The sequence below is a fragment of the Peromyscus californicus genome, unplaced genomic scaffold (genome assembly GCF_007827085.1).
Source record: "Peromyscus californicus insignis strain IS unplaced genomic scaffold, ASM782708v3 Scaffold_11__1_contigs__length_118956290, whole genome shotgun sequence".
NCBI lineage: Eukaryota > Metazoa > Chordata > Mammalia > Rodentia > Cricetidae > Peromyscus > Peromyscus californicus.
Window position 1 is genome coordinate 45,138,915 of NW_026294402.1, and position 13,955 is coordinate 45,152,869.

General features: G+C 42.7%; 2 protein-coding genes across 8 annotated transcripts in view; both read right to left on the reverse strand.

Annotated features, from left to right (window-relative positions):
- Positions 1–5,602, reverse strand: part of Dlat (dihydrolipoamide S-acetyltransferase) — a 30,228-nt gene extending 24,626 nt beyond the window's left edge. The window contains exons 1-4 of the mRNA XM_052760164.1: positions 5,241–5,602; positions 4,718–4,819; positions 4,168–4,292; positions 3,875–4,025 (exon numbers count right to left, since the gene is read on the reverse strand). Coding sequence (XP_052616124.1) covers positions 3,875–4,025; positions 4,168–4,292; positions 4,718–4,819; positions 5,241–5,516 — 654 coding nt within the window. The 5' untranslated portion in view covers positions 5,517–5,602. The remainder of the gene's footprint in view (positions 1–3,874; positions 4,026–4,167; positions 4,293–4,717; positions 4,820–5,240) is intronic.
- A 3,872-nt stretch (positions 5,603–9,474) lies between these two features.
- Dixdc1 (DIX domain containing 1) overlaps positions 9,475–13,955 on the reverse strand; it is a 91,843-nt gene continuing 87,362 nt past the window's right edge. For all 7 annotated transcript variants that reach the window (XR_008222806.1, XM_052760136.1, XM_052760139.1 and 4 more), the window contains one exon: positions 9,475–13,139. Coding sequence is in view for 6 of the 7 variants with exons in the window: in XM_052760136.1 (XP_052616096.1) it covers positions 13,059–13,139 (81 nt within the window). In the remaining variant the exon portion in view is untranslated. The remainder of the gene's footprint in view (positions 13,140–13,955) is intronic.

Here is a 13,955-nt window from a genome sequence, read left to right on the forward strand (position 1 = left end):
AAATTAAACCACAACCAAAAAACCACATTACCCATCACAGCAAGGCTCTGTGCTTAATAGCTTTCCACCAGTTAAGTCACCTTTCAGAACAAGGGTGAGTATACTTGACCAGCTGCCCTAACCCATCCTCCGAAATTAAAACCAACAGGCAGGTGGGAAGCATTTCTTTCAGATGGTCAAAACGAGCTGCTCAGTATATATGCAGAGTATCTTTTCAACCAGGACAGTGGTTCTCAGCCTTCCTAATGCTGAGACCCTTTAATACAGTTCATGCTGTGGTGACTCCCAAACATAAAATTATTTCAGTGCTACTTCATAACTATAATTCTGCTAGTGTTATGAATTGTAATCTAAATATCTGATATGCAAGATATGTGATATTCGACCCCTGTGAAAGGGGTCAAAACTCTCAGGTTGAGAACTAATAGATACTTTTCATTTCACAGAATGATCTTGGTCTAGACGGACCACTCTGTTGAATTAGCTGTGTTCTGCAATGAGGATCTATTTATCTTTTTATCTTTTCACTCATAAGAAACCACACTTAATTCACACTTACTAGAGAGGAGGTTTTTTTTTTTTGTTTTTTTTTTGTTTTTTTTTAAATTAAGGGCTAGAGAGATGACTTAGCAGTTAAGAGCTCTTGCTGCAAGCCGGGCGGTGGTGGCGCATGCCTTTAATCCCAGCACTCGGGAGGCAGAGCCAGGCGGATCTCTGTGAGTTCGAGGCCAGCCTGGGCTACCAAGTGAGTTCCAGGAAAGGCGCAAAGCTACACAGAGAAACCCTGTCTCGAAAAACCAAAAAAAAAAAAAAAGAGCTCTTGCTGCTTTTGCATAGGACCTGAGTTCAGTTCCCAGCATCCATGTAGGACAGCTCACAACCACCTGTAACTCCACCTCCAGGGAGTCCATAATCTCCTTCCCGCCTCTGAGAGCACCAGCATGCACATGCGTACACACACAAATTTAAAAAATGAACATGGGGCTGGAAAGATGGCTCAGCAGTTAAAAGCACTGACTACTCTTTCAGAGGACCTGGGATCAATTCCCAGCATCCACATGACGGCCCGAAACTGTCTGTAAAACTAGTTTGAGAGTACCCAACCCTCACACAGACAAACACGCAGGCAAAACAGAAATGCACATACAATAAAAATAAATTATGAAAACATGAACACTGAGAGCTCTTCTTGGAGCCAAGGATGAAGGTCAATAGTAGAAGAGTATTTGACCAGCATGCTTGAGGCCCTGAGTTTGATCTCAAGATTAGAGGAAAAAACAAAAACTAGATACTATATTTTGTACTTTTAGATAGATAGATGGATAGATATATGGTTTCTCCATGACTTGTTTTATGACCTCCAAACATATATGCACAGTATACCCACATGCACACTAAACACATATAAAAATTTTAATTGTATTCCTATTTATGAGATTGTGTTCACTGAGTTTGTGAACACAGTGATATGTTAATATGGATTTTATGTACTATATTCTTAGTCTTTTAAGTAGCAACAGCCTTATATTAAGGAAAAAATAATTTCAATCAATAATGTCTCTAGAAGTGGGAGAAAATAAAACAAGACCTAGAAAATCCTTTTTTTTTTTTAAATTTTTTAAATGTTTTTGGTTTTGTTTTTTTGAGACAGGGTTTCTCTGTGTAACAGCCCTGGCTGTTCTTGACCTCACTTTGTAGACCAGGTTGGCCTCAAACTCACAGAGATCTATCTGCCTGCTTCTGCCTCCCAAGTGCTGGGATTAAAGGGATATACCACAATGCCTGGCTCTAGAAAATTCTTTAAAAATTACTTTCTGTTCAGAATTTGTTTTCTTTGTTTCATAATCACCAGTGAAGTAAATGAAAGTATGTGTATGTGAAATATCTTTATCATCTCAAAGGATTCTTAGGGCCCAATTCTAACACCTGAACATAAAGCACCATAAAATGAAGAGAGAAGGTATTACATAATAAAATATGGCTGCGAAACTGAAATAATCATGAAAGCTAAAGACCAGGCAAAATTCCGTAAGTGACTGCCACCAACAGAGTTGAACACAACTTCCAAAAAAACTGATTCATTCAGAAAACTTCCTATAAAGTTAAGGAAAGGTAAGCCAGGCGGTGGTGGCACACACCTTTAATCTGAGTACTTGGGAGGCAGAGGCAGGAGGATCAGCCTGGTCTACAGAGTTCCAGGACAGTCAGGGCTACACAGAGAAACCCTGTGTTTCTGGGATATTGTACACTGTGTGAAGACGTATTGCTATGACTGGTGTAATAAAAACTGAACAGCCAATAGCTAGGCAGGAGGCACAGGCTGGACTTCTGGGCAGAGAGAGAACTCTGGGAAGAAGAAGGGCGGAGTCGCCAGGCAAATTCCAAGAAAGCAGGATGGACAATACAGAGATGAAGTAATGCCACATAGCAGAACATAGACTAATATAAATAGGTTACAGTTATAAGAGCTAGTAGGACAAGCCTAAGCTAAGGCTGAGCTTAAATAATTAGTAAGTCTCTGTGTCATTATTTGTAGCTGGCTGCCCCCCAAAAAATCCAACTACACTTTGTTTTTTAAAAAAAAAAAAAAGTTAAAGAAAGGTCAAATCTTAATCGTTTAGATTTTACCTACTTCCAACATAAAAACCACATAAATACACAGAGGAAAACTATTATCTAATAAACGGATTCAGCGCGTGTGTCTTGGTGTCTATGTTTCTTGTGCTTTTTCTTTGGCTCTTTTTTTCCCCTGTTTGTTTTGCCCTATTCTGGTTTATTTTTATTTTATTTTATTATTATTCTTTTTTAGATGCCTGTTTGTTTTCTAATGAGAGAAAGAAAGAAAGGGTGTGGGTTTGGATAGGTAGAGAAGTGGGAGGATCTGGGAGGAGCTAAGGGGATGGAAAACCATTAATTAGATTATGCGTATGAAAGAAAATCTTACTTTAAAAGAAAAAAAAGCATGTTTTAGTTTCCTAAAAGCTGGTTTAGGTTCACAGTAACTGCACTTATGGCCACTAGCTTTGTTATGATGGTATTCTGTACACTTAATTCCCTACTTCTTCTTTTTTTTTTTTGGTTTTTCAAGACAGGGTTTCTCTGTGTAGCTTTGCGCCTTTCCTGGGACTCACTTGGTAGTCCAGGCTGGCCTCGAACTCACAGAGATCCGCCTGGCTCTGCCTCCCGAGTGCTGGGATTAAAGGCGTGCGCCACCACCGCCCGGCTAATTCCCTACTTCTTTTCTTTAAATGATTTATTTATTTTTATTTTATGTGCATTGGTGTTTTGCCCACATGTGTCTGTGTGAGGGTGTCACATCCCCTGGAACTGCAGTTAGACAGCTGTGAGCTGCCATGTAGGTGCTGGGAATCAAACCTGGGTCTTCTAGAAGAGCAGCCAGTGCTCTTAACTGCTGAGCCATCTCCTTAGTCAATTCACACTCTTCATGGTTACTCTTCTTATTTATGAGTATTACTGGAATACTCCATCTATGCTTGGAAATACACCACTCCAAACAAAAGAAAACTTCATCTGGGGACTTCATTCAACAGACAGTGCCTGTTGTCGATTATAAATTCTACTTGCAGAGGAAAAAAATCATCCTCAGAACCTTTAACATTGTTTTTGAGAGGAAAACCAAGGATTATCCTGTGTCCCGTGCTAAGGCTGAGAAAGGTTAAAGGAACTGTCCAAATTCACACACTTAGAGACAACAATCAAGAATAAAAGCCATCAAGTGTCACAGTTAAATATCTGTGCACTGCCAAATGGCAAGCACTGTTTTTAATGAAAAGTTTTCAGGATGCAATCGCCACCCATAAAAAAGGTGTAAGTAAAAATCACCAGGCGCCAACACTCAGAGGCTGAGCCTTACCTGCATGTGAGTAGGATAGGAGCTCCCAGGAGCCCTTGCAGAAGGTGCACTTGGTGCAGCAGAAGCAGCTGGAGCTGATGCTGGGGCCGCCTGTGGAGTAGCTGCTACTGAATCCAATGTATAATTTTTAAAGGCCTCAATATCCTCAGGTCTGAAGAAGAAAAAGAACATATAAACATAGAGTTTATAAAGCAAATCTAGTCCCCACCTCCCAACAAGTCTTGAACTTCCACTTTGAGCTAAAATGTTCTAGAAGCACCAAATGTGCACCAATTACAAGGATTTTTACTCACTTTTCAACTGTGATACAGATGATGGCTCCAACTGGAACATCTCTGGTCCCTTCGGCAACAAGGATCTTTGCCATATAGCACTCCTCCAAGCTCTCAAATCCAACAGTGGCTTTATCCGTTTCAACCTTTTAACACAAAGCATTAGCTTAGGTTTGTACTGCCAACATGCACTGAATTAGAATGTGACTAGAATCTCATATGAAGATAAACCCACTACCACAGACTGGAAAGAATGGTTGTTGTTTTTTTTTTTTTTAAAAAAAAAAAAAAAAACATTTTGGGTAGTAGCCAGGTATTGCTAACATTCGGTAGCAAAAGGAAACAGATCTCTGGGTTGCAGGCCAGCCAGAGTTACACGATGAAACCCTGTCTCAAAAAACAGTTTAGCTAGTTGCTGACAACTTATCTAGCCAAACATCTCTAATGACTGTGAGAGGAAAAATAAGTTTCTTGAAGAGAAAGGAGTAACTACCCACCTGAAAGCTGAGGCTCAGTCGACTCAGCAAAACCACTCCCTTAACATCGGCGGCGGCATATTCTAAAAACTTACCTCTGCAATTAGATCACCCTCACTGATTTTTTCCCCTTCTTTTTTTTCCCAGCGGGCTATAGTGCCTGCCTGCATCGTAGGGGAAAGGGAAGGCAATGGAACCTGCGGGAGAAAAAGCGGCACCATTGAAACAGGGACACTTAACTCTCGGTGTGGTTTAGAGTTTCATTCCATTCAATTCCATGCAAAGAATTTACTGAGTCCCGTTACGAACTGGACCCTGGGGATACAAGGGGAGTTCGTGCCACCCAGAAGTTCATGACTTTCAAAAGTGGCAGGTGGATCCTCCAGTCGGTCTAGTGGATCTGAGACGGCGCCGCGTGAGAATCCAGACCTTTTGCATATAGCCCCAGGCTTGAAGCTTTTCTTTCAATGGAAGAGATCCCTACTGGGGAAGGTCTTGGGCAAGGCAGTAATAGATCCTGAAGGGAGCTGGCTCACAGAGGCCTCTCAAGGAGGATTTCCCCCACGCCAAGGAACCGCCGGCTCTGAAGGACACCGGGGTCTGGGGTGGAGCACTCACCTTCTGGTGCGGGGGGAGGCAGTAAGAGCGACGGCCCGGAGACCCCAGGAGCTGCCGCAGTAAGCGGTTACGCGGCGCAGTGTCCCAGCCGGAGCTCCAGCCGCACAGCAAGCGGACCCCATAGCTCGGGGTCCCGGTGCTGCCACGAGCCGCGGCGGAGCCGGCCCGCGGGCTCCCGCATGGGGCCCCGGGGCCTTCCTTCAAGACTGCCCACCGAGCCCCGAGTTCGGCCCTGGGCACTGCACTCCGCGCCCGCCGCGCACAGACGCGCCACATACTGCCACCGACCCCCACGCCCCAAAAGCTCCGCCGTCTCCGGAGTGACCTCTCCAAGAGCACCGCGGCTCTGCCGTCAGCCGCGCCCTACGGTCGCGCAATGTCGTAAAAGCGGTTCCTTGGACGGGCAGCCGGAACGCACGGCGTCCGCGCCTCTCTGCGGGGAACCGGTCTGGGGCACCCAGAAAGGACCCCGGCCGCAACTTAGGGTCTGCTGGGACCGAGGGGCTTCGAGGCAGTCGCGGGCAGCGCACGTTGGGAAAGGATCAGGGGTGTGGGTGGCCCGAGGAGAGGTGTCGCAGAGGATGGGACGCACGGCCGGCTCTAAGGTGGTGGCCTAAGGGACGGGAGTGTCGGACCGGCTGAAGCCTGCGCTCAGGGAGGCGGTGCCAAAGGGAACACCCTTCTTTGCTTTCAGAGAAAGCTGGGGAACGAGCCTGGGCCGACAATAATCCAAAGCTTTAGGTCAGTGGTTGTGGTCTGGAAACGAACCGCCCAAAGTTGGAGGGAGAAAGGCCCGCGAGTGACCTCCGGGGTTCCGGGGTCGTCCCTTGGCTGCAGACCCCGCCCCTTGCAGGCTGTCCTAGGTTGAAAAGATTTCAGGTCCCTAACCCCCTCGAAATGGAAGCAACAGGGTTTTCAGCCAAATGGTAAGAAGGGCGGCCAAGAGGAAGGTACATTTTCACATTTCGAGTTTGTCTCAGAGGACTAATTATGTTCGCTATATAAAAATACTTGTTTGCGAAAACGGTTATATTACCCCCAAATTACCACCGTATCCTCTTAAATAACGAAAAGATTTAAGAAGCACAGCGGACATGGAGGCGCACGCCTTTAAAAACAGCATTCCAGAGGCGAGAGGCAGGTGGCTCACTTAAGTTCAGGCCAGCCTGGTCTATATAGCAAGTTTCAGACTAGCTTGGGCTACATACTGAGACCCTGTCTTTAAAAAAAGAAATTAAGATACAACTTTGCAAAATGCATTGTCCGGCCATTCTGCAGTTGTGTGAACTCAATAGAAAAAGGTTTCTTAAACTGTGGAGTAACGAGGTGAGGGTCAAAATAAAGAAAAAAAAAATGGCAACAGTGAAAAGTTTCCGACACAACTACCCAAACCTAGGTTGTTTCTCGCTACTGTTGCCTACTCTGCACGTCACCGCGTCACGGCAGCCTTGGCTCTGAGAACACCGGCACTTTGCACTGCCATGACCTCGGGGTCACTCACGGCCAGCCAACACTGCTTGAAACACTTTGGCACAGATTCATCATGTATGCTATGATTCGCACCGGTTTTACGGTACGGTTTTCTGCTCTTACGTGAACATAATGGTTTAATTACAGAAAACAAAGACATTCTTGCACAGTTATTCTTTAGCGTGTAAAAATTATTGTAGTCTATCTCTGGATTGGATGCGTAGACTATTTGAATTTTAAACTTGCTGTAGCTGGTTTGAGTTTGAGATTAGGACAGAATTTCCAGTAATTTCTGGCATGTCCTTAAATACAGGTTTTATGTTGTATGTTTTTAATTTTTTTATTACATTTATTTTCTGTGTGTGTGTGTGTGTGTGCCAGTGCACTTAACCTCTGAGCCATCTCTCCAGCTCCGCACTGAGCTATCTTGCCAGCTCATGTGCTATGTATTTATATGAAGCAACATTCTCAGTATTGACAATCATAAATCAAAATATTAATCCACTCTGAAAAATGTTGATACTCTGTATTGCAGTAGCATATATTCAGCCAAGATTTAACTCTTCTTCTCTTGCACATCACCCTTCATTGCAGCACAGTTCACACACAATCCCTCATTTATAGGACTAAAAAGTCTGTGTCCATCCTAAAGGAATGGCTAACTAAAATGTGGTATATACACAGTGTAACTTTTTCAGTCACAGATAATGGAGTTTTGTCATTCACAACATGGATGCAACTTGATGAAGCAAATTAACTCAGTCTTGGAAAGGTAAATGTTGTATATTTCCTCTCATTTGTGAACCCAGACTTTATATGCAAAATCATATACATATGGGTGAGACAGCCAGTGGGGTAAAGGTGCTTGCCACTAAACTTGGTGGTTTAAGTTCTATCCTTGGAATGCACATAGTCAAAGAGAACAGACTCTCAAAAACTGTCCTCTGACCACCTTCATATGTGTGCCCTGGACACACACACACACACACACACACACACACACACACACACACACACTAAATAAATGTAGTATAGGTGAGAAATAATATTTAGGTGATGGGACTTTAAAATGGTTTCACTTATCCTTTAAAAACTTCATACACATACATGATGTGTTTTATAAATTTAATTCTGTATGTCAAAACAAAGAACATCTAATTATATAGAAATTTGATTTCACCTTTAATGACCGGTGAAACTGCCGAAGAATTGTTTTTAAATAAATTTATTATTTAATAAATGTTTCGTTTGTAACTTTGTATACCTCTATACCTGGGGATCATGTGAAAATTCCTCACAGGAGTAGGAAACACAAGCAGAAGAAATTCAAGACACCCTGTCGTAGAAATGATTGCATCCACTCGAACAGTGGTGGCTGCAGTGCCACTGAGCAACACAAACACTTGGTGACTAACCTTGGGGGGGGGCGGGGTCACCTTTGTATGCTGTACAGGTCATTAACAAACCATCATTATGTGGCCCATTTTATTTTACAGCAAAACCAATCTGCTAGGCAGTTCAGAAATCTATTGTTTTGTTTCTCATTGCCTTCTGAGTTAGTATAGTAATATCAGTTCCACGTGCATGACTTTTGAGTTACTATCGACTAACGATTTTATGTGCAACGTTTATTAAATAAACATCCATTGTATGGCCATACAGTTAGAAAGCCTCATTTCTGAGCTGAAGGTGAATTGGATTAGGAAGAAGCATGTGCTGTATGTACACTGTTTCCTCGTTGTACAGATGGTCAGAGAACACCAAGAACGCAGGAAGAAATTGGGAAAAAAGCCAAACTGATAACCAGCGTGGTGGTGCATGACTGTTCTGGTGCTGTGTGGCCAGCCTGGGCTACCTACATAGACTCTACCTTAAAAAAAAATGTTTTTGTTTGTTTGTTTGTTTGTTTGTTTGTTTGTTTTTAAAAATCCTAGCCCTTGAGACACAGAGGCAGGTGGATCTCTGTGATTTCCAGGCCAGACTGACTAGTCTACATAGCAAGCTCCAGGCCAGCCAAGTCTACATAGTCAACAAAAACAAAGTTGAAAGTATGTAATCAGAAGCCAAGTGAAAAAAGCACTCAGAGCTAAAGATCAAAACACATCAAACATTTAAATCAATAACATTAGTGATAAATGAAGCCTGCTTGAATTTGGGGGAGGTGGCCTTTAAATTGATTTGTGAACTCTGATTCTTTTAATCATTAATTTCTGGGCTGGGGTGGTAGTCCATGCCTGTAGTCCTAGCTACTCCAGAGGCTGAAGGAAAATGATTAATCATCTGAATCTATCAGTTTGGATAACATAGTGAGATGCTGTCTCAAAATAGAAAGATAGATAAATATGTATTTCTGGCTGGAGTCTTGAGTGGCTCAGTGGGAGAAAGCATGCTTAGCCTGCACAGGGACCAGGATCCAGTCTTCTGAAACTAACACTTCTGAACTAATTAGGGTTCACACTGCTTTTGAAGATTAATATTATAGAGTTTATGCTCTCAGGTTCTCCTGTGTCTGTATATTTACATATGATTTCAAAATAGGTGCAAAACTAGCTAATCATTTTTTATAATAATCTATCTTGTACTTACGTTAGAAATACCAACAGTAAAATATCTCTAGCAATAAAACAATCCTTATCTCCACCCTCCTGATAATGAGTAAACATGCTACCAGGGAGATCACTTGAGGAAATTTACCTTCACTAAATGTAAATGGCTTTACTGTCTGACCTCAGTTAAGAGACGTAAATGAAAATGATGAAGTGGATTTAGTTTGTAAACTCCATTTTATTCGTAGTGTGTGTATGTGGTTTTGACTTGTTCACAATTCTGGTACATACAGGCAGTTAAAACTGCTACCACTTCGATGATCAGAAACCTCTCGCATAACAAAGTTTTTGTGAAGACACTGTAAAACAGAACACACAGTAGTAATCTCTGAAAGCAGTGGTTACAAACGTCCATGTTTCTAAGAAAATAGAACTTTATATATATGTAGTTTAAGCAAGCTATTCCTCTTAACAAGTTCAACAAAAAAGAGTGTGCAGTCACGATGCTTATGAGTAAAAGTGAAAATTTCAATTATAACCAGAATGCTTTTCAGTAATCAAGTACTCTTGAATTGGATGTAAAACATAAAGATCTTTTCCCATTTACATCCCAGACAAAAGACCTGAAAAGTTGGTAAGGAGCGTTACTGTTGCCAAATGTATTTAACCCATACTTCCATTTCTTTCTTCCTTTTAATCCAAACACAGATCTCATTATGTAGCCCAGGCTGACAAAAACCTGGTAATCCTCCTGCCTTAGCCTCCCAAATGCTGGAATTACAGGCATGTATCTATCACCAGGTGGAAGTTTTAGCTACAAACTGTAAAGTGTTCCAACCCAGATGATTTAGGGACTTGAGCCTGAAGAGGGTACTCTTCAGTTTTTAAATAACTAAATTAGCACTTATGAGGTCTTTTTTAAGATTTATTTTTGTTTTTAATTGTGTGTATACAGGTGTGTGTGTGTGTGTGTGTGTGTGTGTGTGTGTGTGTAGGTACATTTCTGCACATGAGTATATTTGTTTTGGGTTTTTGTTGTTTTCAAGACAGGGTCTCACTATGTAGTCCTTGCTGTCCTGGAATTGACTCTGTAGTCCAGGGTGGCCTCAAACTCAGAGATCCAGAGATCCACCTGCCTCAGCCTCCCCGGTGCAATGGCAGGATGGACCGGCTCACACCAATACCATTAGGGAACAATATATTTAATCCACAAGTTCTCTTAGAGCAGTGGTTCTCAACCTTCCTAATGCTGTGACCCTTTAATAACTTCCTTATGTTGTTGTGACCCCCATACATAAAATTATTTTCCTTGCTACTTCATAACTGTAATTTTGCTACTGTCATGAATCTTAATGTAAATCTCTGTTTTCTGATGGTCTTAGGCGACCCCATGTGAAAGGGTCATTCAACCCCCAAAGGGGTCATGACCCACAGATTGAGAACCACTGCCCTGGAGCATAGCCAAACAGGAGATTATTCCAAACAGAAGGAATTCATGCTTGCTCCTGCTCTCCAGCATTATGGACTGGAATGAGGATCCCTGGCCCAGAATGTACAGGAATTAATAAATACATCTTCCAGTGAAGATGCTTGGCCATTTTGCCCATGGTACATGAGATTAGTGAACTACATTGTCCCCTACATTCAACCTCTGCTTTTTATGTAGGCACTAAGATCACGTGGCTCCTTTTCCAAAAAGAGATAAAAATAAAACACAATATAGAGGACTTCGAAGCTTTTTCTCTGATTTAATTTTTGCTGAAAAGTTAATTCCACATAATGTTAAGACTGTTTGCTGAAAGAAAATGGACAAGGGATATCTGGTTTAAGAGACAGACATTCAAGGTAAGTTGTACTTGGACTACAGTAACGAAGTTTAGCCTGGTCACCTTCATGCTGTCAAATAGCAAACATTAAAATTCATGCAACAGAGAAATTGGTGATGTACGGACTTTTATCCCTCCAGTCATCTTGAGAAAAAATGTGGAAATAATACTGTTTTCTTCTGTTGGCGTTCACAATGAGTTGTTCTTGCCTATGGCTGACTTTCCTGAACTTTCCTAGTTATAGCTGATGAAAAATTGTTCTTCAATAGAAGACCAGGGTAGTGTGCATGAAAGACTTTCTTTTTGAAAGGTCCTTGATCTCATGTCTTTTAGAAGAGCAATCAACTAGATTAAAAAAAAACAAACCCTCCAGCACTAAAACAGCAAGGAGAACTGGACAGGAATGGACTGCCATTAGTATACTCGTAACAAAATAAAGCTTGTTCTGAAACCACAAGAGGCGGTAAGAAGAGACTGTAGAAAAGCTATTGGGCACTCTAGAAAATGGGCAGGGTACAGGGAATGTGAGAATACACAGAAGTCACACGAGTTATAAAAATAGACATGGTTCTCAGGCAAAAGCAAATGAGCACCAAACAATTCTCAAACATGAACTATTTTTAAAAGACATGTCTATATAAAACAATAAGATGTTATCTCAGCGTTCCCAAGAGTAGTCTGTTCAAATGGCTGAAAATGAGTGACAGACAGAGACAGGCAGATCCCAGGACTGACGGACCCATCTGTCCCACTGTTCTGTTTGGCAGTATACAGGGGTGGTTGCAGACCGCTTTGAGGGACTTCTATAAATAGATAATCATGGCTGATGGGTGGATGGTGCTAGGTGTGTGAATGAGAAAACCCAAGTTATTGAGTAACCTCTGGAAACTGAACTCTTTATCGTCTAAACTGGACAGTGTTGCAATATGAAATGACTCTTGACCTTGATTCAACCCTGCCACTCACAACTCATGCTCCATGCCCCGTGGGTTCCATTGTGCCCTAAAGGAACAGCCCAGACTAAGCATGTAACAGAAAACAACTCCAGCCTTGAAAAACAGAAAACTCCAGACCAGTAAATCATGCTGGTGCTCAAATCACAAACACAAATTAATGGTCTGTCTCCTTGCAAATGCAAAGGAGATGCTGTGCATTTGTCACAGAGAAGTGGTAGCAGCACCTTTCCATACCCTCCTGGATGCTCCAGGAGCCTCTCGCTTCTAATTCTTTTCAAGCACAAAGTTCATCTGTGTGGAGAAAAAGAAATGGCTCTGAAGTTAAAGAGTCCCCAGGGAAAACCGGCAGTTTGTGAGGAAAAAAAATGCCCAAATGGGCGAAGGACAAGCTGCAGAAGAGTCAGAACCAGAAGAGGTGGTCCAAGGTCTTCATTATGGTTTTGGCATAGTATAGCACACTATGGGCAACCCTCTCCCCACCCAATCAACAAGTCAGCATCATCCACATCCAAGGTCAACAGATGCAAGTGGGCTTTCATCTTTGGTACCACTTGAGTTACTCCTGGGCTGCAACATCTGCAGAGAAGCAGAAAAGTCGGTACCTTTGCCTTGTCTGTGAGCACAAATGCTGGGACTCTGATTGCTGCAACCATCGAGGCCAATGGAATGAACACTGTACCATAAAGGAGAGATGCATCCACTTCCGGGTTCCAGATAATAGCAGCCAGGCCCCTACAAGAGAGGGATCATCCACCCCTGGTGGTTAAGGCCTTCGGTTTGGTGTCCTCAGAGTAGAATAAAACACTGTTCCCACGGACAAGGAGCTCCAGATGGACCCATGGTCTGTGTTTGGACAGAGACTTTAAGTACTAGATATGCCCGGCACACCAACAGGACTGGCCTGTAACCATCATACTTGAAGAAGCTTCTTTTTGGCAGCAGGAATTAGAAACTTCTCAGCGTACTCTGGTATTAGTCGTCTTTCCTGAGAGAAGCAGCCAGGGAGTGTCCGGGGTCCGGTTAATTCTCTCTATGGTCTTCTTCCACCCAGGCCACAATTTTCCCTTCCCATCCAGGGATGGCATCGTCATCATGGAAAACCTAGGTTAAAAAAAAAAAAGCCACAATGGAAAAATACAGCCTGGAATGTGGTGCGTACCTATAACTGGAGTGCCCAGCAGGCTGAGGCAGGAGAGTAGCTATGAGTTCCAGGCCAGGCTGGGTCACAGTGTGATACGCTGCCTCAGCAGAACAGAAACTACAGAGTGAAGTAACAGAGTCACTTAAACAACACTACTGGTGAAAAGGAGAGCTAAGGGCTGGTGGGGTGGCTCAGTGGATAAAGACATTGTCACAGAGCCGAATGACCTGAATTCAATGACAGGACTCACAGGGTGGGAAAGAGAATCAACTCCTGACTCCACAAGTTCTCTCTGACTTGGAGAACAAACACACACAAATATTCTTTAAGATTTACTTTCAATTACATGTATGAGTGTGTGTAGTTATATGCATGTGTGTGTAGGTATGTGCATATGCGTACAGATGTCTGGGAAGCCAAAAGCATTGGGTGCCCTGGAGCTGGAGTTACAGGAGGTTGTAAGCCACTTGATACGAGTGCTGGGAATCCAACCTGGGTCTTCTATAAGAGTATGCACACTCATGGCCGATATGTAAAATTAAATTAATTATAAAATAAAAATATTTTTTAAAAAAGAGTATGCACTTTTTTTTTGTTTTTTTGAGACAGGGTTTTGCTGTGTAGTTTTGGTGCTTGTCTTGGATCTTGCTCTGTAGATCAGGCTGACCTCGAACTCAGAGATCTGCCTGGCTCTGCCTCCCAAGTGCTGGGATTAAAGGCATGCACCACCACTGTCAGGCCAAGAGTATGCAATCTTAACACTGAGCCATCTTTCC